Source organism: Anolis sagrei, chromosome 5, assembly GCF_037176765.1.
Source record: "Anolis sagrei isolate rAnoSag1 chromosome 5, rAnoSag1.mat, whole genome shotgun sequence".
NCBI classification, from domain to species: domain Eukaryota; kingdom Metazoa; phylum Chordata; class Lepidosauria; order Squamata; family Dactyloidae; genus Anolis; species Anolis sagrei.
In genome coordinates this window covers 71,289,338-71,315,459 of record NC_090025.1, presented here as the reverse complement: position 1 = coordinate 71,315,459, position 26,122 = coordinate 71,289,338, and the positions used below count along the sequence as shown (strand labels likewise).

Here is a 26,122-nt window from a genome sequence, read left to right as displayed (position 1 = left end):
CAAACACTTATTTCTGGTTGTTCTAGTCCAACACTTAGATGACCACTGTGCTGGAACAAGTACAAATGCAAAGTTCAACACTAAAATATAATTAAGTTATTCACAATATGTAAAAAATACCCATTCATTTCAAAAGAATAAAAAGCAGTTTAAAATAGCTCAATAAAACAATACAACATCTTTTTCTTTTAAACAGTCCCCTCAGGCAGATAGGTGCGGGATATAAATACAGTTTTATTATTGTTATATTACAAAAGCTTTCCATTCTAAAAAATCTTTGTCTGCTGATGGAAATCCAGCAAGGAGAGGACCTTTCCAGTATCACTAGGAAGAGAGTTCCAGAACCTAGAGGCAGCCATTTCAGAAATCATATCTCCTGACTCTCAAACCCAGCTATGTCTCTGAAGGACTCAGTAAAAAGCCTCTTCTAAAGATCTCAGGCCACAGACAAGTTCAAATGGAGACATATGTGAAATCTTGAAGATCCTTTCCTGTTTCTTAACTCAGGAGGAGAAAAGAAAGAGTCAAAGTCATTAAAATATTTACTTAACCGGTAGTACTCACTTGAGCACAATCCAGTATGAAATGCATTGCATGACATTATTGTTCACAACATATAGCTATTATAAATAAAAATGTAATGTTCGTTTGTGGAGTTAACTCAAAAACCACTGGACGAATTGACACCAGATTTGGACACAATACATCTATCAGGCCAACAAGTAACCATCACTCATAAAAACACAGCAGAAGAGACTTAAAAAAACAAAAATTGCATTACAATGCATGTGCAAAACCCCATATATATACCCAAATATATATATACACACACAGAAAACACATATACACAGACTTGGCCACAGCAATGCATGGCAGGGGACGGCTAGTACTCATATATAAATTAACCTCATGTATTAGTCTAGGGCAGGTTTTGGGACCAAAATTATGGATTTTAATGTGATCCAGAATTAGATCAAGGCTCATTCTCCAAGAGGAAAAGGAACAGTGCCACCTTAATAGAACTGTTGCCCCTCACTACCACTACTATTTTCCTGCTCAAGCATTCAAAAGGTCTAGACGTGTCTTGTGGTGGATTACATAGAAGGGATAGTTCTTTTGAATTCTCTGAGGCAAGTTAAGTTCTTGCCTTTTGCCACTCTAATCAGAAAAGGCGATGGTTCCTTTTATATATATAAAAGTTCACATACAGTGCTTACATTAGCCCATGGATAAGGCGACTCAAGTTTTGGGGATCTGTTTTTTATTAAAATGTCTAGACTTATACATGAGTATGCATATTACTTCAAACAGAAGTATGGCGAGGGATGACTATACTAGAGGCAACAGTCTTTGTACTTATATATTCTTTGTACCCTTTGTGTGTGCAAAGACCTCCCTATTCAACGTCGATTCATAGAGGGGATGGAATGCCCCACATCATAATGTGCAAGGCTATATTGGAGCTCACCAAAAGCATTAAAGCATTGGCAAGGTTAAAAGTGTGAAATAAGAACCTAAGTGGTTACATTGAATCAATGATAAAGGTTAACGTTTCATCCTCTAACTGCATTGGAAATCCATTTTATAACCTGTAGGAAGGATTATGGTAATATTATTTCATAGAATATGTAGCTACAATGCAGCCTTCCCTAAAGGAAATAAAATATTGGCTAAATAAAATAAATGCTTTGAATGGAAATTCAAACAAGAATAAAAATTAGTATTTCTCTCCGTAGTTCTTTCTTTCCCACACTAAAATATCAGTTTTATCTTCTGTTTCTTTTCCTCACTCAGAGCATGCTAAAATTGACTACTAGACCTCAAGCAATCAAATTGTTTTCCATCATCTAGATGCCTATGTTACATCTTTACCGGTTCCATTAATCTAAAATCCCGGATCTGTGTGTGCCTTAACACCAGAGAAAGAACATTTCTGTTGAATGTAAATAATCTTTTGCCTAAAGTTGCCCGGTGCAGACTTTTAGGGGCTTTGCAGTCATTAGAATTTGCAGGGAGCAGTGTGATTGCAGGAGGAATGGTATAATTAGGTATTCCGTAAGGCCTATGGAAGCATGACAGGAAGCTACAAAAAAGGAAATCTGTCAGGTTCTCTTGTTTTGGTATTATCAGGGAGGGAGAAATACTCTTCACAATGCAGTCCTATGGAAATAGGACTACCACGTAGTTCTGTGGGACTTATTTTTAGATATGTATGCATAGGAGTAGAGCTTTAAGATGCTTACTACCATTATGAGTAAATAAATCAATCCAGTTAAAAAGACACAAATGTGGCCATCCATAAAAGCTGTATGTCCAGGAAAATATGTTTCTGCATCTCTAGCTTTGAGTATGCTGGACTACGAGTCTGGGAGATGGAGGTTTGAATTGTTACTCAAGTATGGAAACCCGTTAGGTGATCTTTGACAATTTATATTCTTCCAACCTCAGAACAAAGCAGTGTTAACCTCCTCTGAATAAATCTTGCCAAGAAAAATGTTTAATAGGATGGCTCTAAGTTGGAACCAACTTGTAATACTCTCATGCGATCATGCAGATGGCTCTTAACTGCCTCTGAGCAAAAAAGATATGGGAGAAGGAAATGGAAGACTTTCTTCTGCTCTTCCTACTCTCCTTCCTGCTGTAGCAGGAGCTGTGTACTGTTTTAGTCCAAGGGCTGATTGCCCACTTCAGACCAATCCATCAGATCAAATGGTATAGAACATAGGTCCCTAAACCCAAGCTGTCCCCCTCTGTTGACATCATCAAGTTTGTCTCATAAACCCATGACAGCTTTGAAAAAGGAAGGCCTGGATTTCGTTGGGTTTTCATTGAAGACTTAATTGGTGCTTGGAGGAGGTACAGTTGGGTTGTTTTCTCTTTCTCTGATCAGTGACCAAAAACAATGGCTATTACACTTCATGTGTATTTGGGTCCCAACCTCATGATTGGATGCAGGATGTGTAGAGGAATTTTCTTTATCTCGATTCAAGTGGTTGAAGATAACAATGAGATTTAATATCCTTTCAGCTGAAAACATAAACACTGCAATGGAGAATCCTCCTGCACGAGAAGGAATGGCTTCAGTAAGTAAGAGCAGCTTCAGTAGGCAGGCTCTCCTATACTACAGCAAGAGATTGATACTGCTATTTATTAGGACAACATGTACTTGAAGCCTTGCCCATTGAATTGAGGCTGAACATTAATCAATATTTTCAGAATTTCACTAGCTGCTTAGGTCTAAATATTTATTATAGTACAAGTAAATGTTACTTTAGAATGATGGAGAAGGTTACAGTTCTTCTATAAGGTCAGTATGTGTCACCTTAAGCTTGTTTGATGCCCTTAACATGCCAATTGAAGGAATTTCCATCATGCTATTTAGCAGAATATCCCATCTTATTGTACAATAAGGGCCTAAGATATATTGCTGATTCCTACTAGAACAAACCTAGTGAATCAGTGGAAAATGGATAGGTCAATACTTATGTAAATTTCATTGATTTAGTAGGTTTACTCAATAAGTACTAACAGTAAAAACCAGGATGTTTCCTTTGACATTTGGGGTGACTAGGGATACTTTCAGATGAGGGGGAAATAAGGAACCCAGTAACATCAACTATTGAGAAGCACAATAATTTTGTTCATTTTTTAAATTTTTTGCATTGGATTGTAGAAGCTGCAGATTTGCGTTCTGGTTTTCTGAAATTCTGTATATTATACAGAGGAGCAAGCAATGGAATAAGGCATTCACTACAATGAATGAGGGTGTCCTATACATTTGGGGAAGGGTTTGGAAGTTTTTGCAGCTTTTGAAATATAGTTCCCACCAGCCTTAGTTTTACCAATGGTGAAGCAGAATCATTCATTCATTCAACAGAATGTGGAGGGCTGCAGTTCCCTTGGCCATGGCCTACATTTTAATCTCTATTTAGATCAGGTCCACAAACATTACTTGTTATGCAGAAGTTTCATTCTCACCTTCATAAAATTAGTATCTTTTATGCTGTGTAAGTTGAAGGGGCTGGAGTAAATGTTGGTAATAAAGAAGACTATTCTACTTTGTCAAATAGTCTTTTCACAAGACCCATGCCAGACATAAGATTGAAAAATTGCTTGTGTTACCTGATACCTGCTGTGGCTGCTGTCAGCTCTACTGTTCATTCTCAATCAAAATTCCAATATGAGGAATTAGGCGATCTGTGCCACCTATTTTGTTCTTCACATTTCTGCTATTATGAATGATATGCTTTTAATGGTCACTGTTTTTGCCATTTTTCCTGGATGAGCCAAACAAGTGTTTTCTGAAGTGGTGAGTTGATCTTGTCACAAGAGCAAGGTTCATTGCTTAGCAGATTGGTCCAAATTAGGAAAGCAATTTGAGCAAGGAATAGAAGAAAAAATACAATCTCAAGGTTTATTTCTATGGTACACATTTTGTGAAGGTCCAAAGTGAGATGACAAGATATTTTCAAAGCCCACCTTATATTTACAAATTGTTTTTTTTTCACATAATATTCAGAAGAATATTAGCAACAACTTCAAAGCACATCCCTACAACATAGTGCCTCTACAACATAGAATTAATGAAGTTTGATACCACATTAATTGCTTTGGCTCAATGCTTTGGAATCTTGGCAGTTGTATTTTTCAAAGTTCTTTAACCTTCCCTGCCAAAGTACTTTGTTGCCTCACCAATCTACAGACCCAGACTTCATTAACATTGAGCCATAGCAGTTGAAGTGGTTTCAGACAGTATTAATTGATTCAGTGTAAATGCACTGCATGTGTGTCATCTATCAATATTTTCAGACTTTCCCAGAGATTACTCTTTTTGTTCTAATCTGTTTATTATAGCAGATAACATGTTCAGCATATCTGGCATTCAGTCACCTCATTGTTTGACACAATTAATTAAATGTAATTGAACAGTCGTAAATTAAGGAGAAAGCTTCCCTTTTTCATCTGCATGTTATCAACAGAACAGGCCCATAGCCAGGATTTTGATTCGGGGGGGGGGGGGCTGAGTCTGAGTGAAAGAGGGTCTACCCTAGCAAACCTTTTGTATTGTTACCCCAATACCCCCATGCATATGGGATATATTGAGTATGGTGATCAGATCATGATATGAATAAACATAACAGTTTAAATAATGCACCAGTAAGGCCTTCTCGCGGACCACCATGAGAATTTCGGGGGGGGGGGGGCTGAAGCCCCTCAAGCCCGCCCCCTCCCCGGCTACATGCCTGCAACAGAAGATGGAGTTTGGAAGGTCTAAGGAATAAGGGTCTTTTTATTCCAAGGAATGAAAGTCTCACGCTTCTGAATCCAGCTTTAGGATGATGTTGTGGTTGTCCTGGTAATTACTACTGGGGTAATACAACTGTGTGGTTTTATTCTAGCACAATTGCCTTGAATAGAAATATATAGGAAGAACAAACAAGGAGTAGTGGTTCAAAACTAGAAAATGGGGATGACTAAGCCAGTAGAACTGAGTTAATATTGGCTGAGTGTATAGAATATTCTGTCAGATTAGTATTTTTCTGTTGAGGGAGTTGGATGACAGATGTGTGTGTATAATTTAAGAAAATAGTGATGTTTCTTTTCAAAATATTTTTTGTCATTAATATCACTGCTTCTTAAACTGTTGATCCTAATACCAAATGGTGTAGCTCACAAAAATGGACAAAAGTTGAATATTTTCAGAATGCAACCTACTTACACAAAGCAACAATGTGCAGTGTTTACAGTGAACTCTGCAGAAATTGCTTCAGCTAGACTCCACAAAGAGGAGAATCAGCCTGTGCTGCAAGCCTTTCACATTCTGATTTATTACCAGTAAATGCTTGATTTTAATATCTATTTCATATACCTATACACCTGGGGTTACATAAAAATGTATTGGGCAGAAGGGGGTCATGAATGGAAAAAGTTTAAGAAGCCCTGATTTATATAACAGCAGAAACACATTCTAGATTAAATCTAGAATATGTTTTGCTATAATATTATAATTTAAATACACGGTATCAACATTTTATAATCCAAACAGTTTTACTCAAACAGTTTTTCGGGTGGCATACAACAGATTTTCAGAGAAAAGGACATATCAGTCTTTTCCAGTTTAAGCTTCTTAAACCAATATATCTCAGCAGAAACATTCATGAATTACAGCCCACTGCATCTGAAACAGTGAACAGTGGTCTATGGAAACTTATATTGAAATAAACTAGTTAGTGTTTCAGAAATTGACTCCTTCTTTTTATAGAAAATACTATTGTTGTTCAATATAATGGAATAAATTTATCTTATTGGAGGTAGGAATCGGACAGCAAGGATGCAGAGAATACAATTTGAGGTCTCTACCCCCAGGTGGCATGACTATCACTGCAATTGTGCTTATGGACCTATAGCAGCTTTTGCCACCAGGACTACAACAAAGCAACTTTTACAGAATGTCCTATTTCCAGGAATTATGTGACTAGATGAAACACTCTTTCCATTTTTAATGCTCAGATATAATTTAGTTACTTGAGGCTTGCCAGTAAGGACAGAAAATTTATTGACCCCCTAAAATTACTCACTAGCCTGCCTGCACATACAATGATGTCACAGTTTTACTTAAAAATGCAAGTAGTATATGCATACTATCCTCAATAATGTTCCCTTGTTTAGCCGCCTGTAGTATTTTGTTTTTTTTTTTTTTTTACATTTACACCATTATTGAAAGGCTACTTACTTACAAAACTGAATGACTTCAACTTCTACATTACAAGTTATGGACCTAATTCCGTGGGAGTGAACAACTGCAGTAGGCACAGGAGAGCCAGTTTTGTATCCCTGACACCCTTCAAGACCTCAAAGACTGGACCCTTCCCCAAAAGATAAGGCATAAGCAGTTGGAAGTCTGCTTCTGGTTTTTTTTAGAGATAATCTTTCATGATGTGAAAGATTAGAGATAATCTTTCACATCATACTGTGTGATGGAGTTGCAGCTCATTCAAAAGTACTTGGCCATTATATGAGAGGTTTTTTTTTTTTTTGCTAAGTTGTTTGGTAATTTTATTATTAAAGAAAATAATGAAACAGTTTAGTGGTTTTCACACAAAAAAGGGTTTTCTACATAGTAAGTAATATTTGTGCTCATAAAAACCCCAAAGTGTGAATATTGCCCAGAGTAAGTCCTGAAATGCAAAGATTCCCATCAGTTTAGAAATCTCAGCCAGGACATCTGAGAAATATGGTTTTTTATCTTCTTTTTTTTCAAATATATTCCATTCCTAATCACCTTGAGGCTTCCAGAAAACATAACTCAGCATTTTGAGGGAAGATAAAAGGTTTTATCAGAAATGTGATGGTCTAAATGCAGCAGAATCATGTTTGATGAACTTCAGAGCCACAGGTCCACACTTTGTTCACGTTGAAAGAGTGCAGATACTCCCAATTTGGCTAGGAAAGATAGAAGTACATCCAGTCACACTTATATTAGGAAACCCAGAAGAGCTTCATTTTCTGTAGCAAGCTATACAGTAGGTTAATCTGAGACTTGTTAAACCATCGAGGTGAGCATCAACCTTCAAAATCAAGTCTTCTTCTTGGCATACCTCCCCCAGTTCAATTGTGACCGTGTCACCCTTAAAATAATAGAAAACCCATTTTCTAACTGATTTTTTGTGTGTTCAAAGCAACTTAATGTGCACACAAGACAGTAGTCTCAGCAAGCTTCAAGAAGCTACAGTTTGCTGGAAGGAAAATATGCAGAAGGGAGGGGGAAAAACCTGAAAACAGCACAGTGTGTGGCCACAGAAGGGAGAAAAAATAAACAGGAGAAATAATAGAATCCTGAATTCTTTGTTCAGTTCATTTCTTCATTAAATAAATTTGTGCTTATTGGGTGAGATTCTTTAAAAACTTACATTTTTATTATTTCTTTGCATATCTGAGACTTCTTGCAAAAAAATAAAAATAAAAAATCAGATAGATATGCTCCCCATTATAGCATCCTGACCAAATGTATCATTCCCTTGCAAAAAAAAGGGGGTGGGGTAGAAAAACATTTTATTGTCACTCAAGCTGAAGCTCAGCAGAAAATGACAGGATTTCTAGTGTGTTGTCTTAACTGTGTTGAGGATGAGAAAATTCATTAATATTCTTAATTTCCCCATCGGAAAGTGAACCTATATGGTTGCCTGAAACACTGAGCCAGAGCTCTTCATACAACATTACATTACAGGTCTAACTTATCCATAATGACTCACAGATTCTGACTTTTCCTCCCTATTTGTGAAATATGTCCCTTTTGTTTGTCTCGGTGACTATCCAACCCCCAAAGGAGACATAAAACTTGTATGAGCTGAGTTTGAGAAAACTGAGTAAAGAATAAAGAGGACTTAAAAATGAATAATATGACCTCTTTTTTCATCAGTATGAGATGTGGCGCAGTCATTTCTTTGAAAAAAAATTCTGTATCTTTTTCCCCTTTAGCTATCCAAACATTCCTTCTGAATTAGGTTTTGACTTGGCTTACAGGTTGAATGTGTATCATCACTCTGACTCAGTTTAATCTTTATTCTAGCCAATAATGATACATATTTATGGATCCTGTATCCATGGATTCAACCATCCATAGCTTGATTTTTAAAAAATAAATTTCCCAAAAGCCAACCTTGCTTTGCCATTTTATATGGGACAAGGACACCATTTTATTATCCTGTTGTATAGAATAGGATGTGAGCTTTCACAGAGCTTGACAATCAAACTCCAGCAGATACTAAGGGACCTTTGCGCTTGAAAATTGTACAAATGTTTGAAGTCATAAAACTTGTGCAAGTGTTTAAAGTCATAAAACTTTAAAAAATGATGTACAGGTGGTACATTACCCCGCAAAGATTGTCAAAATGCTACCAAAACATGCCAAATAAATGCTAGAAATGTGGTGAACAGGTGGGCACTTTCTACCACATTTGGTGGACTTGTGACAAAGCAAAGAACTTCTGGAGAGAAATTCATGAGCAAACACAAAAAAAATACTGCAAATAAATTTTAGAATGGAACCAAAATATTACCTGCTAGATATGTAAGATCTAGATAAGGCGAAAGACAAAGAACTCCTGTTTAGTCATATAGCTACAGCAGCCAGGATAACTTATGCTAGATTTTGGAGAAATCAAGAAATGCCAACAGTTGATGAATGGTTATTGAAATTAATAGAAACCATGAACATGGATAGACTGACCTACTTTATGACACCGTACCAAAGAAGAAGGAAAATACAAATTAACTGGGAAATACTAAAAGATTGCCTCAAAAAAAGAAAAGATGAAAATACTGATACGGAAATTAGGTAAGTGCTACAAAAATATAAATATTATATGTTGGAAATGTGGGAAGGTGGAAGGATCATACTTCCACATGTGGTGGTCGTGTGAGAAATCCAAAACATATTTTTTGGGGGAAATCATGATATATTACATGAAATTTTGAGTATAAGAATTCCTTTGAAACCAGAGATATTCCTGCTGGGGATAATAGATCAAAACTTAGACAAAGATACTGATAAACTACTATTTCTACTGAACACGGCTGCAAAAATTTGCTACGCAAATGTTTGGAAAAAGGAAGAGATCCCAGAAGAAGATGACTGGATAGGGAACATTGCAGATATCAGAAATATGGATAGATTAACATATCTAATATCTAAAAATAAGGGGACCCTGATAAAAGTAACTGATTGGACGTAAGTGACAGAATATTTTAAATATAAAAATAGAAACATATTGATATAGGAAAAAGAGAGAAAAAGATGGAAGAAGAACAAGATACAAGAAAGAAAAGGAAAAAACCATTTGGAAGACACCCAGGAAGTCAACAAGCTTATACATTCTATTCCTTTTTCTCTTTCTTTCTCTTCCTTTTTTTCCTTTTTCCTTTCTTCCTTTTTCTCCCCTCTACCTTTTCTTGTTCTACTTTAGACTATCCAAAGTTTTTATATATAATATATTTTGTTTTTAAGAAACATTCTCAATAAAGATTATTTTTTAAAAAAAAGAAAATACTGATTTAAAATTGTAGAATTGCCTCTATTTAAACAAGAAATCTTTCCCTAGGGAAAAGTACGATAGCAAGATAGGGGGAAAGAAAAGTAAATCAAGACACAGAAGTATAGAAGAACCAGTTACTATTCTGAGACCGCCACCACGATGCAGATGTGTGTGTGTGGTTTTTTTCTCCCCCCCCCCTTTTCTCCTTCTAAAATTCTTACTTTCCTGAAATATATTGTTCACCCACTTTCCATGTAAAAGAAACCTCTCCTTTTTTCATTTTTTCCTTCTTTCTTTCTTTTTAAATATTCAATGAATATTAATTAAAAAATTTAAATTTGGCACACTTATTTGGGGTTAATTTTCATAGAATCATAGAGTTGGAAGAGACCTCATGGGCCATCCAGTCCAACCCCCTGCCAAGAAGCAGGAAAATTGCATTCAAAGCACCCCTGACAGATGGCCATCCAGGCTCTGTTTAAAAGCTTCCAAAGAAGGAGCCTCCACCACACTCCGGGGAAGAGAGTTCCCTCGTTGAATGGCTCTCACAGCCAGGAAGTTCTTCCTAATGTTCAGATGGAATCTCCTTTCTTGTAGTTTGAAGCCATTGTTCCGGATCCTAGTTTCCAGGGCAGAAGAAAGCAAGCTTGCTTCCTCCTCCCTGTGGCTTCCTCTCACATACTTATACATGGCTATCATGTCTCCTCTCAGCCTTCTCTTCTTCAGGCTAAAAATGCCCAGCTCTTTAAGCCACTCCTCATAGGGCTTATTCTCCAGACCATTGATTATTTTAGTCACCCTACTCTGGACACTTTCCAGCTTGTCAATATCTCTCTTCAGTTGTGGTGCCCAGAATTGGACACAATATTCCAGGTGTGGTCTAACCACGGCAGAACAGAGGGGTAGCATGACATTAATAGCAAACTGTAGCTATTCTGCCCTCATCAACCAGCACATCTAGCTTAGGTAGCCCCCCTCGCTCGGTTTTTAATACATTGTTCCTGATCAGCGATTCACTGTTGGAAATGTAAACAAACATAAGCTAATGAGCTTGCATTTCCAGAAAAGGTAGAACACTTGCTAATTAGTGGGTGACTTCAAATTGAAGAGAGAGAATACATTAATTAAACAAACTAAGATATATTGCCCAAGAGTTTTTATGGTTTTACATAACCATTTTCCAAAAAGCCAGACTAAAGGAAATGATCAAATGGAAGCGAAGTGATAATATCGTTCTCTTCTTGCATTAAAACCTCAGAATTTCTGTTCTAGTTGGTTTAGCACGCCCCTGCCCTATAGTTATTACTTAAGCCTTGGCAGGATGCATTTGATGCTGCTTGTCTGCCCTCTACAGGTTGATTATGAAGATGCGATGCCAATTTGTTAGGAAGTTAGATAAAATTCAGTGTACAAATAAGCTGTTTCCCTTTCCAGCCATGCTCCTAGATGGGATTTGAAATGAAGGGCATAACTCTCAATGTACCCATGGACAGCAAAACGCAAATGTTTTGCTTTTTAATTCCAGTGATTGGGTTGTTTTTTTAAATAATAATAATAATCATAGTATGGAAACTTTGTTTTTCCTCGCAGAAATTCACTTTTGTACCAAAGCAGCCTTCCAAATTCCATTTAGTTACAGTATCTCTTACCCTTGGGTTACTGGTGATTGCATTCATCTTGCCTGAATGCCTACTGTTTTTCTGGGTCAAAGTGCACAATTGCTCTGCAGCAGAAGTAAAATGGATCTGGCCAATCAGTTTGTAGGAAACAATAGCTTGATATAACTTGGGAAAAGGTACAAATGATTTTAGATGGTTTTTCTCTTCTCTCCACCACTCGCAACAGCTGAAACGCCACATAGTCAATAGCATTGAACATATGTTTCAGAGGTTGGAAAGAGCATCAATCTCATCTGCCTAAGAATTGGGATGTTATTGTTCACTTTCTTAGAGATAGTTGTACATGTGGAAGAGTTTTAGGGTAATGCTTAAGATTTAATAAAAGCTTTTTGTGTGTGTTTATGTGGCTGGGCAGGCATGTAGCCGGGGGGGGGGGGGCGGGGGCTGAAGCCCCCCCCCCCCGAAATTCTCATGGTGGTCTGCAAAAAGGCCTTACTGGTACATTATTTTAACTGTTACGTTTATTCATATCATGATCTGAGTACCATGCTCAATATATCTCATATGCTTGGGGTATTGGGGTAACGATACAAAAGGTTTGCTAGGGTACACCCTCTTTCACTCAGACTCAGGACCCCCCCCCCAAAACAAACTCAGCCCCCCCCCCGAATCAAAATCCTGGCTACGGGCCTGTGGCTGGGTGTGATCAATAGTACATTTTTATATATAACTAGCCATCCCCTGCCTCGCATTGCTGTGTCCCAGTCTGGTGATCTGGAAAATGAAGTAATGAGAAAGTGTTGACTTCTAATATATGTAATTTCTTTATGCTTGTGGGTCAACTGTATTTAATTCTGTTTTCTTGCCCTGGTGAAGGGAGTTGGATTGGATGGCCTTAAGTATTTTCTATTGGTATGGGAAGATTGCCCCAGTTCTATCATTTGTGGTGTTCAGAATGTTCTTTGATTGTAGGTGAACTATAAATCCCAGTAATTACAAGTCCCAAATGTCAAGGTCTATTTCCCCCAAGTTCCATCTGTGTTCCTAGTTGGGCATATGGAATATTTGTACCAAGTTTGGTCCAGATCCATCATTGTTTGAGTCCATAGTGCTCTCTGTATGTAGGTGTACTACAACTCCCAAACTCAACATCAGTGCCCACCAAACCCTTCTAGTATTTTCTGTTGGTCATGGGAGTCCTGTGTGCCACGCTTGGTTCGATTCCATCATTAGTGGAGTTCAGAATGCTCTTTGATTGTAGGTGAACTATAAATCCCAACAACTACAATTCCCAAATGACAAATTTACAAACATTTTGGGGGAAGGAAGATTTGTTAACAAAAACAATGAATTGTCCATCCTAATTTTTAAAAAACAGTATCTTACCTTTAAAGGCAGTCTTATCCTAATGATTGTTGTGGGTTAGAGAAAAAAATAATCCCCAACTTGAAGTAACTTCAAAGAAACATTTTCCTTTTCTTCTTCTCCCAAAGGCAAAAAAGCTAAAAATCTAAAACTAAAAATCCTTTCTTGTTGGCCAAATTGGCACAGTGACATGTGGCTTGATCTTTAACAAACTTACTTGGGAGCAAATCCCAATATGTTCTTCAGGGCTTGCTCCCTGACTGTGGGCCTTTATGTGTTTTGTAGGTAGGTAGGTCTCACTGAACACAGTGGATTTATTTCCAAGTAAACTTTAATAGGAAGAAGGAGTGTGTGAATCAACCACTTCAAAAAGCATTTTTCAGTCTCTGCCCCCGAGATACATAGCTGGAAGTGTTTCTAGTGTTAATATGAATCTTAGGTCATGCAGGAGAAAGTAAACAAGATTGATCCATAGTCCTAAGCTATCATCGATAATCATACCTAGTGAAATCATTATGGTGTTTCAATTAGGATGTGAGCATCAATGTAAAGGTAGCCACACTGTAGAACAATGTGGAAGGTACAAAGAAAAAATCTGCAACAAAATTATACAACGAAGTATGGACTCAGATTTCCAGATGTGCTTACTGGAAACTGTTTCACCACTAAATTGAACTTTCTCTCCTTCTTAAACGGCCAAAACCTCAGATCTGTAGGGACAATTTAGACTTCTGGAAGACAGATAGTTCACAAGACAGTTTACTTTTAGTATGTACCATAGTTCTCTTGCTTCTGCAATCAAATATATGGTAGTTGTGGAAACACTGTACATTCTTTTGTAGGCATATCTGATATCTCATCTTTGATCTGCTTGCTATTCAGAGTCTAAAGGCTGCAGATTATTCTTGATCAAGTCTGAGCTTTTGTGTGTGCATCTGTGAATTTCAGATTTCTGAGTTATTATGTAATTGTAAGAATAGGCTATTGAATACAGGGCATATGGAAGACACAGTCCATGCCCCCTGTATTCAGTAGCCCACGCTTGCAACTCTTTTGAAGAACATGGGCTAGCCTAAGGCAGTGGTTCTCAATCTGTGGGTCCCCAGGTGGTTTTGCCTATAACTCCAGAAATCCCAGCCAGTTTACCAGCTGTTAGGATGCCTGGGAGTTGAAGGCCAAAACATCTGGGGACCCAGAGGTTGAGAACCACTGGTCTAAGGGCTCTTACTGTCTTTCATTCTCACTGACTTCATTTTGTGTGAGCAAGTGCCCTAGAATGATAGATCTGGAAGAGAGCAGAAGGGCCATCTAGTCCAGCCTACTGCTGTGCAGGAACCCACAATCAAAACACCCACAACAGATGACCATCTTGCCTTTGGTTGAATACCTCCAGAGAATGAGACATCATCATACTCCCAAGGCAGTGTATTCCACTGTCAAACAAATCTTACCATGAAGAAGTTATTCCTAATGTGTAAGTGGAATAATAATTCCTCCTCCTCCTCCTCCTCTTCTTCTTTGTATTTTGAATCCATTACTCCATGGCCTAATAATCATCATCATCATCACAATCATCTTTATTTATACCCCGCCACCATCTCCCCAATCGGAATTCAGGGTGGCTAACATGAGGCCAAGCCCTTTTAAAAATACAATACAGCACAGTAAAATACAGAATACAAAAACAAAAAACAAAATGGCCTAGTCTCTGGAGCAGTAGAAACTCCATCTTCAGTATGACACCTTTTCTAATATTTATCACCACTCAGTCTTCTTCAGACTAAACATATCCAGCTCCCTAAGCTGTTCCTCATGGGGCTTGGCTTTCAGACCTTTGACCATTTTGGTAACCCTCCTCTGAACATATTCCAACTTGAAAATATCTTTCTGGAATCGTGATGTCACAGCTTTCTAGGTGAGGTCTGACCAAAAGGGGAAAAAAAAGAATTGTACTATTAATATACAAGTTAATACTTGTATGTTTGTATATTTTAAGTTGTACCAGTTGTCCCCTGCCACGTGTTGTTGTGGCCCACTCTGGTGGTCATGGGGGTTCTGTGTGGGAGGTTTGGCCCAATTCTGTCGTTGGTGGGGTTCAGAATGCTCTGTGATTGTAGGTGAACTATAAATCGCTGCAACTACAACTCCCAAATGTCAAGATTCTATTTTCCCCAAACTCCACCAGTGTTCACATTTGGGCATATTGAGTATTTGTGTAGAGTTTGGTCCAGATCCATCATTGTTTGAGTGCAGAGTGATCTCTGGATGTAGGTGCACTACAACTCCAAAACCAAAGGACACTGCCCACCAAACCCTTGCAGTATTTTCTGTTGGTCATGGGAGAACTGTGTTCCAAGTTTGGTTCAATTCCATTGTTGGTGGGGATTCAGAATGGTCTTTGATTGCAGGTGAACTATAAATCCCAGCAACTACAACTCCCAAATTACAAAATCATTTTTTTAGTGAAGGACGTACATTGGGTTGTTAGGTGTCTTGTGTCCAAATTGGGTGCCAATTCCCCCAGTGGTTTCTGAGTTCTGTGAATACCACAAACGAATATTACATTTTTATTTATATAGATTGCAATGCTTTAGTTGTGAGCCACTTTGAGTCTCCGTATGGAGAGAAAAAGTGGGATAAGAATATTTCTTCTTTGATCTGGTACTATACTCCTATTGATGTAGCCTCGAATCTGATTGCATTTTTGAGCTGTCACATCAAGCTGAATATGTTTAGCTTACAGTGTATTAAGGTGCCTAGTATATGTACCACCAAGCCAGGTATCACCCATCCTATATCTGTATATTTCATTTTTTCTCCGTAAGTATGATACCTGACATTTCTCCCTGCTAAAATTATTTTAATATTATTTCTGCCTTTATACAAAATTTTCTTTTACAGAAGTACTGCCCAGACAAATCTACTTTGTTACCTGATGTATGCCTGTAGTGAAATCCCAACAAATTGATTTTGAGTCTAAATATTGAGGGGGGAAAGTCAGCATCTTTGTGGCTAGCTTTGTTGATAGCATATTATATGCCTTGCCTCCTTCACATCTCATTTCAATAATGCAGGTTTTCTTTACAGCTGCAACTCTACACCCACATCATTTAAAAAAAAGAAACCAAGATTATTTTCTGAATTGAAATAACAGTATTTGTTTAAAATGTTCTTATTTCATTTTAATGCATTAGGTGCCAGTATGAGATATGCCTACATCTGAATTAATTTGATAATATCTGTAGAAGTGGTTCAAATATATTATGATTTTTTAAAAATAAAGATCCCTCCCTGATATTTTTATAGCATTTCAAATGTTTAAAATTGAGAATATCAGAGGAAAAATAAATCAGCAGTGGCCTTTTGTTGCTGTGGCCTAAATATCTGAAAGGCACCAGATCCTTGATAATCTTAGGAGCCCCCGGTGGTGCAGTGGGTTAAACCCCTGTGCCAGCAAGACTGAAGACCGACAGGTCACAGACTCAAATCGGGGAGAGAGCGGATGAGCTCCCTCTATCAGCTCCAGCTCCACATGCGGGAACACAAGAGAAGCCTCCCACAAGGATGAAAAACATCAAAACATCCGTGTGTCCCCTGGGCAACGTTCTTGCAGACGGCCAATTCTCTCACACCGGAAGCTACTTGCAGTTTCTCAAGTCGCTCCTGACACCACAAAAAACATCATAGGAGTTAAGCAGGACTAGCTATGGATAGTACTTAGATGGAAGATTACTAAGGAATATCAAATGCTGTAGGGTATATTTCAGAGGAAAACAACCTTTTGAGTATTTATTGTCTAAGAAACCCAATGAAATGCATGGAGTCACCATAAATCAGTAGGCAACTTGAAAGCACATGCACACAAACCAAACGGAGGCTAAGATTCAAGGATGGCCCCTCACTTGTAGACTTTCTTCCTTTGATGCCAAGCTAGACAACTAGTACTGAAAAAGAGATTTCTATCTCAAACCCCCACTTCTGGTCATTGTAGACAGTACTAAATGCACCCATGGCAGCTCCCTAACTTTGTAAAAACAATGAAGCCTATTTTGAAGTCCCAAGTTGGTTTTAGATGCCATTTGGAACAAAAATCCCTGTCTTTCACCTTTATTCCAATCACAGGAAAAAGTGATCTCGAGATTTCGGAGGCTTATTTATTTATTTATTTGCCATGCTTATATACCTCCTCTCTCAACCCGAAGGTGACTTGGGGCGGTTTATAGTCGACAAACAATGCTACCAACATACATAAAATATAGTTTAAAACTTTAACATATAATATACTCCATATAAAAGCAATAAAACAATAAATGCCTTAAAACACAATTCCTCAGCATCTTAATAATATATAATAATAAACTTTATTTATAACCCACCACCATCTCCTCAGTGGGAACTCAGAGTGGCTTACATGAGGCCAAGCCTGAACAGCAAGTTACAATAAAAATTAAATCAAAACACTACCAAAAACCCAAACAGTAAACAGCAACATCATAATAACATAAAACATGTAAATGCATAACAATATAAAGTTACAATAGACGCAATCACAATGACAATGGGCGGGCTAAAAGCACTTGTCACTAAAATCATTTTCCGTCGCATCGTCCAATTGTTCCATGGTTCTGAATTATTCTGTTACACTGCATTTGCAAATGCTTGCTCAAAGAGCCAGGTTTTAACTCTTTTTTGAAATTTTAGGAGGGAGAGGGTTGATCTAATATCTCTAGGGAAGACGTTCCATAGCTGAGGGGCCACCGCCGAGAAGACCCTGTCTCTCATTCCCACCAGTCGCATCTGCGAGGAAAGTGGGACCGAGGGCAGGGCCTCCCGAGATGATCTTAAAATCAGTTTAGAAACGTGTTTAGCTAGCTTTTTCATCTAAAAATAAAAATCCATAGATTGTATTAGGCTGATACAAAATCCAATCATTTGTTTGCTTTCCCATCTAATCAGGTCAGATTAATATTGCTCACACTAAATATATTCATGTAACTAAATATTATGGTATCACAATTATATATTTAAGCGTCCAGCACATTGTCTTCATATTTCAATGTAATTCTTTGTTCACCTATGCTTTTAATCCTCTGCTGCTTCTTATCATTGGTTTATCCTGAGTGCAGCATTGTTGCTGTGTGCCTTCAAGTCATTTCTGACTTATGGTGACCCTAAGGTGAACCTATCAAAGATGTTCTTGGCAGAATTTGTTCAGTAGGTGTTTGCTCTTGCATTCCTTGCCAGAATATTCCTTGCCTCAGAAAGACCTATGACATTTGCGGGGTTGCCATAAGTCAACAGGCAACTTGAAGGCACACACAATCACACTTGTTCATATATTGCAAGGCATAGTATATTATAGCACTGTTAGATTCAGTATGTATGCAGTTCTTGCACCTGAATATGAATGCGGATATGGCATAACAGAACATCAGAAGCTTCTTTTTGCCATGTTCTTTCATTTATTTCCCTCAACTCTTATGCTTCTGTAATAACGATCTGTGAAGAATATTTCCTGGTCACCAATGTATCGTGCAATGCATAAAACAAAGGTATAATACATTTGAGTCCTCTGGATCACAACCATCTCCATACCAAACACTCAGGCAGCACACACAGCTATGTGTGATTGGATGTACTTTTCAAGGACAAACAAGTGTAGAACATTCCAGTATCAATAACTGTAATTCAATTTAGGACACTCCTTGTCTGTACTTGGTTTATAAGAACAGTACATGTTCTTTACAATGTTTAAATGAAATTAGGGACACTACTTCAGGGTCAGATCTATGAAAGAGAGGCAGGAGGATCAGTAAGTAGAGAAAGCAACAGATTTGAAAGCAAACACTAATAAAACGCATGCACGATTAATAAATCCAACTGCCCTGCAAGCATACTCCATTATGAAAGAATCAAGTGATTATATCTACCAGATATAGACATACCAATAGTGTCTACTCAGGTCTTGGGTGAACAACTGTGTTAAGGCCAGGAACCAATTAAAAGAAATCTAAATTCATTCAACAAAAACTTACTCTAAAATAAGTTTTAGAATATTTTCCTGAGTAACTACAATAATCCAGGAAAGTGGAACTTCTGGGTATGGGATGCATTCATTATTGAAAATACCCACAAATATTTGAATGAATGCTATATTGACAATGCAAGCTTGTTTTCTGTTGCTCTAGACCAGTGATTCCCAATCTTTTTTTTTTGTCCCGGCACCACTTTGACCAGGGAGCACACTCCAACATTAGTACCAAAAGGGTTACAAATCAGTTTTTGGTCAACTTTAGATTTGGTTTGGTTATTTGGGAAACTGATTCAGAAAACTGCATTGGATACACAACATCAGCTCTAGTTTCTGATAGAGAACATACGTTATCCAGTAGTCACCATCTACTCATTCACGGAAAACCATATTTAATAATCTAGAGCTGATGTGCTCTATCAAATGCAATGTTTCGAATCAGCACCCCAAATAACCCCAGGAGCAGGCCAAAAATGGAAGACACTGAGAATCTTTTTTATTTGGGCTGTGTTATTATCCATAGATTTTGTTAATGCTTGTGTAAAAAAGGGGGGGGAGGGGGCCGTTCAAAAAAATACAAAAAGCGGAGGGAGAGACCCAAGAAACAACAACAATAATAATATTAACAACAACAACTTTATTTATATCCCGCCCCATCTCCTTGGAGGGGTGGCTTACAAGACAGCAACAATACATACAAGAGCAGCATAAAAGATACAACAAAAGCTAGGACAATACAAATATACACCAAAATAAAAGTAAAAACATAAGAATTAAAATTTAACATAAAACATCTCAAATCAAAATACAGTAAGCAATAAACATAGCAAAGGGCATAGCATAGGAAGTATACCAACCGGTTTGGATATCCCTGCCATGAATCAAATTAGAAATCAAACTAAACAAGTATCAACACCAGGGTAAAATAGGCAATAAATAATTGACGGCAGAACATTAAATTGAAGCAGGGTTGTTCATTGCTTCAATATATTGGGATATATGACTGTGTGGAAAGGCCCTCAGTTCAAAGCAGATATTGTGGGATTTTATGCCTTGTTATTCTGGGTTATATGGCTGTGCGGAAGTGCCCTTAGCTATCTGAGTCCACACTGCCATATATTCCAGTTTAAAGCAGATAATGTGGAATTTTATTTATCTCTGTGGAAGGGATCTGAGGGCCCATCCATACTGGCATCTAATCCAGTAGATCAAGGGAGATATTCTGGGACTAGGCTAGAGGGAGCAGCATCTTCACCTCACCATGCTGTTCTCTGCCCACGCGATCTCCTACCAAGCCCACCAGCACCAGGGCCCCGAGCTTCCATGATTGGGTTGGCAAGGAAGGGCTGCTGCAGTGGTCGTCACAAAAGGGCTGAGGTACCAATGCCATCATCCCCGAGGAGCCCTGCTGGAGCCAAGGCCAAGCAAAGTCTGGGCATGGCAGCTGTCCCATCTGTGGGTTGGGAAGTGAGGGCCCTCCACAAAAAGAGGAGGATGAAGCCAGGGGGGTTCCTTCCCTCCCTCTGTGGGAATGGGGGCAGGGGCATGTAGCAGCCGCAAGTGGGAGCAGCAGCAGCAGCATTGTCACACCTCAGATGGGAGAGAGAGAGAGTGACCCGGGATGGCAAAGGGGCGGGGGCAGGGAGAGGCTGATCAGCTCGGTGGAAAGTAGTGGAAATAAAATAAATAAACTAAAATAAAGAGGAAGGAGGTTCACAGACCGGATTTTTGTTCTCATGGCCCATTGCTGGTCTGCAACCTATAGATTGGGAACCACTGCTCTAGAGAGTAGGGGCACTTCCGGACACAACCAAAACTCAGGTTTAAAATGGGGGGGGACATTCTAGGACCTGAATGCAGGGCCTCACACAGACCTATTCTGGGATTGCCCCCCCCCCCCGCCCACCATCCTCACAAGTTTTCTCTGTATCAGAACAAGGTAGAGGAGGACATCTGATGAAAGGGTTTAATAACAATCACACCAGAGATGCGCATATGAGGTTCAGTGCATAATGGAGCATTAAAAAAACAAAACAAAAAAATACCTTTCCTTGGATCTCTGTCTTCCCCCATTTGTTAATTCAAGCTATGTTTAACATTACAAAGTGTAAAAGACAGAATTTGGGAAAGTTGTATTTGCTTTCCATATGCTTCTCGAGCCACCTGTGTCTCCGTTTGACAACTGATCAGGCTGTTTCGGGCTTTTCAGAAATACACATGCTCTAGAGGAGTCCACACAAGATGGAGAGAAGGAAAGCACATGTTTTCCATGTCTGCTGGGATACACCAGCATGGAAAGGTGTATGTTTCTCAGGAAGAATCGGGTTTAAAAGGCACCTTTGAAACATGTGTTTTCCAGCCCTTAGCCCGATTCCTCCTGATTCCTCACGTGCTTTATCATTTAGCCACCCCCCTTTTTTTAACCCACTTCCTCTTGGGTTTTAATGCATGTGTCGAAGAGCCATAGGATATGGAGCAATGGATTCAAACTACAGGAAAAGATATTCCATCTAAACATTAAGAAGAACTTCAGTAAGTTTGGTAAGAGCTGTTCAACAGTGGAATATATTACCTTGGGAATGTGAAGGAGTCTACTTCACTGAAGGTTTTTAAGCAGAGCCTGGCTAGCTACTAGCTATTGAAAGTACTTTTATTGTGTATTCCTCCATAGTAGAGAGTTGGACTGGATGGCGCTTGCTCTCTTTTCTAATGTTATGCTTCTGTGAATTTAATCTTGGAGGAATGTTTGATAGAAAAAAACCTGGAGTACAGCTTGCCTTCTCCAATACTGGACTATCTAAGTTTGCTTTCTTTTTGTTAAAACTGCTCTTCAATGTAGCTCTTGAGAAGAGGTTCTCTGGAGGAGCAGATATTCTTTTTAAAAAACCAAATCCAAAGCATCTCTTCAGTATAACTCTTCCCTGATAGTATGAGATCTCCAAGAAAGACTTACTTTCTAGTAGTTTTGTTGGGCGGGATTGATCTTCAGGAGAGAAATGGGAGATTGTTCTTTCTTTTTAAAAATGACACTTCATTTCTTTTCTGGCCCTGGGCTCCTCTTGAGTTGCTGTTGAGAAGAGAAAACATCCAAGAGATTCTCACTCTCCGTGGTTTTGGGGTATGTGTGTGCAATTTATCTGATATCTTTGTGGCTTCAAGGAGTGGCCTTGAGAAAGAGATCTTGGGAGCATCATTCTTTTTAACAGCTTATTTTTCTGCTGATGACTGAGGACTCCTATCAGGACTTGCCAAGTTTTAACAGAATTTTGTTCTTATCCCTGCGAGCAAGTGTGCAAAAAAAGTAGTGCCTCATATTCTCTAGTCTTGACAACCAGTGGGATTTGTTGCCAGGTAAATAGGTATATAAATGCATGTTATGTAAGATAGCCAGGAAGCCATTACTTGAGACTACCTTACTTACTTGAAACTGGTAAGTTCTTTCTTTTAGTTGGAGCATCTATGTTTGTGAATTCTGTGTGATCATCCCATCCTCCTTATTTCTGTTTCCTATGATTTACATAACATCATTGTGTGTATGTGTGTGTGTGTACATAGGTACAGAAGAGGGAGTAGGGTGGGCACATAGAAGTAACCGTGGGTGGCAAAAGACGAGAGAAAATGAAACATACGGACACCTATAGAAGAATAAGATCAATATATATTTGTGTGGAGTTGCCATTTTCACATACAAGAATATAATCCTTCAATATGATGAGATCTACTTCTGAGTAAATATTCATAGATTTGTGATAATAAAAATCAATTCTTATGTTTCTCTCTCACACACACAACCACACAATTCCTATTACAATTGGCCTTCTGTATCCACAGATTTTGCATCCAAGTATTCAACCATCTGCAGCTTGAAAAAAGGACCATTTCATGCAATGTTGTATATAATGGAACTTGCACATCCATGAACTTTGCTATTCAGGGGATTGAGTTGGGGAGGGGAGTCTTGGAACCAACAACCAGTGGATACCAAGAACCCACTGTACTAAGTTATGCTTTCCCCAACTTCCTTCCTATTTTACTTCCTCTTGAAGACAGAATTCACTTTTCCTTGAGCTTTTGAAATTGTCACACAGTAGAACATTCTTTTCTTTCTTTCTTCCTTCACGGAAGGGGATTTTCTCAATTCTGCTTTCTTTGACTAGCCAACATTAAGCTGTTTGGGCCATTGGCACCCATGGATACCTCATTTTTTTACTACCAGTACTCAAAGAGAAGAGAAATTATTATAAATGACCTACATGTGAACATTGCCCCAAAGGAGAGGTCTTTGAGGCTTAGAGTGGACAAAGCACAGCTTATTTGATAGGTACTTACTTTAAAAGGAAAGGTAAAACCACCAACTGTTCTTTCTTATGAACAGTTCTGCACATGTACAGATAACTTTGCATGTATGATCACTATGCTATGTGAGCAACCCTAATATAGTGTCACTTTCAGGCAAATAATATCCTTACATGATTTCTTAAGTACAATAGAATCCGCCGATGAGAGGTTGAATAGCCTGTCTCGACAGCAACAGCATTGAAATGAAATATTAATGTCCACATCCTGCTCTTCATTAGAAATTCTCACACAATTCGTTTATTCCTCCTTTTGTGCCACTTGTTAAGTCTTGTTTTATTGTGGCCTATGTTTATTTTAGGAAAGTTTGTCAACATGAGGCCTCGAAGATGAACAACCTCTACAAGAAGCATACCAATATGGTTCTGGAATGTATTAACAATGGATTGAACATTTTTGTGATAGTAGGCTTTTCATAAAGATGAAGCAGTTGTCAAAACTTTAGGCATTGGCTTGGCTGCCTTGCACATCCAAGTGATTTTCCCTGATACTGAACAGAATGCTCATGGAGGTGAAATGGCCAACTCTCTTCTCTTAAAAAAAAAACACCCTGAAAGCAATGCTACAGTGCAATGCAGCATTGTTTTCAGGGGGCATTGTTTTCTGAATTAAAAAGGAGTGCCTTCAAGTCCCTCAGGTCAGCCAAGTTTGAGAAACCCACTGCATTTATGTCTTTATTGCAAGCCTACCACTTAGGCTGGAAGAGCTACCTTTTTCAAGCTGTTGATGGGCCAGAACCTGGAAAATACTCACAGGGCAAAGTTATGTTGACTACAGTTCCCAGCATTTGGAATCCTTGGAGTTGTAATCTAAAAAAGTAATTTTGGCAAACTATGACCTTCTCCTACCTTGATAATGTGTATGGAGCACTTAAAAGTACTATAAATGACTGGAGCGGTGTACAGGGAGCACAGAACTCCCATGTAACGCCAGTTCCACTGGCTCCCAGTTTGCTACCGAGCACAATTCAAAGTGCTGGCTTTGGCCTATGAACAGCCACGGCCCAATTTACCTGTCCGAACGCATCTCCCCCTGTGAACCACCATGGAAGCCCTGCTCTTGGTCCTGCCACTATCACAGGTGCGTTTGGCAGGAACGAGAGACAGGGCCTTCTCAGTGATTGCCCCTCAGCTATGGAACTCCCTTCCTAATGAGATCAGGTCAGCATCCTCCCTCTTGCCCTTTAAAAGGATGATAAAAACGTGTCTGTGGAACTGAACCTTTGGGACTATGTAATGAGGCGGCGATAGGAACTCTTAGTATGCCAACCAAAATCGATATGGCTGTTGAGACAGTTTTAGCTAGAGGATTTTAATGTGAAGATAAGTGATTTTAATGTTTTTGTATGTGTATGCCATTTATATGTTGTGCTCCGCTCTGAGTCCCCTTCGGGGTAAGAAGGGCGGAATATAAATGCTTTAAATAAAGAAATAAATTATAATTTGTATTGTAGGTTAAGTATCCCACAAGAAATGTTTGAACAAGACAATTTTGGATTTCAGATTGTTTTCCAGATTTTGGAATATTTGCAAATACAATCAGAACTTGACATTCATTCATATTAGGGCACAGGTCTCCTGTGAAAGTGGGGAAAACATTAATGAAGTCATTATTTTTTTCACCTAAGCGAACATCTCTTTATGCTTCAGCTACTCCAACACAATTCTATGAGCAATTTCTACTAGAATCATTCAGGATGCGAAGTATTCTTTCCAAGAAGCTCTAGGTTCTCTGACACAACTTCTGGAAGAAGTAGATGATGGAATTGCATTGGAGGACCTAGAGAAAATATATTAATCAAATCTGCAAAGCTGTAACCTACTAACAGGAAGGGCCTATTGGGATGTCTTTGAGATGGGACACAAATCTAAACATGAAATTCAATTACGTTTCATATGCACCTTATACACATTGCCTGAAGGCAATTTTACATGCACAATTTTTTGTATTAAATAGAAATTGCATATGTCATACCATCAAAAAGCAAATGTGCCACTATCTGAATCACCCAAGGGGGAATTTTGGGATTTTATAGTATTTTGGATTTCTGGATAAGAGAACTTAAATTATGTTTGCAGACTTTTGACTCTTTCATTTCCATATTCTTTGTCAGATTATACATTTGTTTATATAAGTTCCCAATAATAGATATAGTTTCTTATGTGAGATTAATGTATATAGTTTTTAAAGATATACTTATTCATAAGCTAAAATGTCTCTCTATCTTTACATGTATAGGCAGGCTAATGAAGAATACCAAGTCCTGGCTAACTCATGGCGCTACTCTTCAGCATTTTCAAACAAACTTTTCTTCACTATCGTTGATTATGATGAAGGTGCTGACGTTTTTCAGCAGGTGAGAGCATGAATTCCTAAATGATAAAACAGTTATGTGTAAATCCCTTTCTTCAAAGGATATATTTCTGCACTTCATTGTTTTAACATATCAGAAATATTCTGTGTGCTTAAATAATAATAATAATCATCATCATCATCATCATCATCGTATGCTTTTTAAGTATAAGCACAGCAGAGATTAGTTTTGTTTTTGGATTTTTTTGCATCATACTTTATTTCCTGGTGAGGCACTAAAGATGAATATATACAACACTATTGTACTATATAGAAAAATTAATGTATGTCGATGTTTAGTCCAGTTTAGATTGAGCAATGCTTGAGAGCAGAGGTGGGTGCAAAGAAGTTGGGGTGTACGAGCC

At 38.3% G+C, this 26,122-nt stretch overlaps 1 protein-coding gene across 1 annotated transcript in view; it reads left to right on the top strand.

The window, feature by feature from the left end:
- Positions 1–26,122, top strand: part of TUSC3 (tumor suppressor candidate 3) — a 171,657-nt gene that overhangs the window by 67,751 nt on the left and 77,784 nt on the right. Inside the window, exon 3 of the mRNA XM_060778557.2 lies at positions 25,644–25,761. Within this exon, the coding sequence (XP_060634540.2) occupies positions 25,644–25,761 (118 nt within the window). The remainder of the gene's footprint in view (positions 1–25,643; positions 25,762–26,122) is intronic.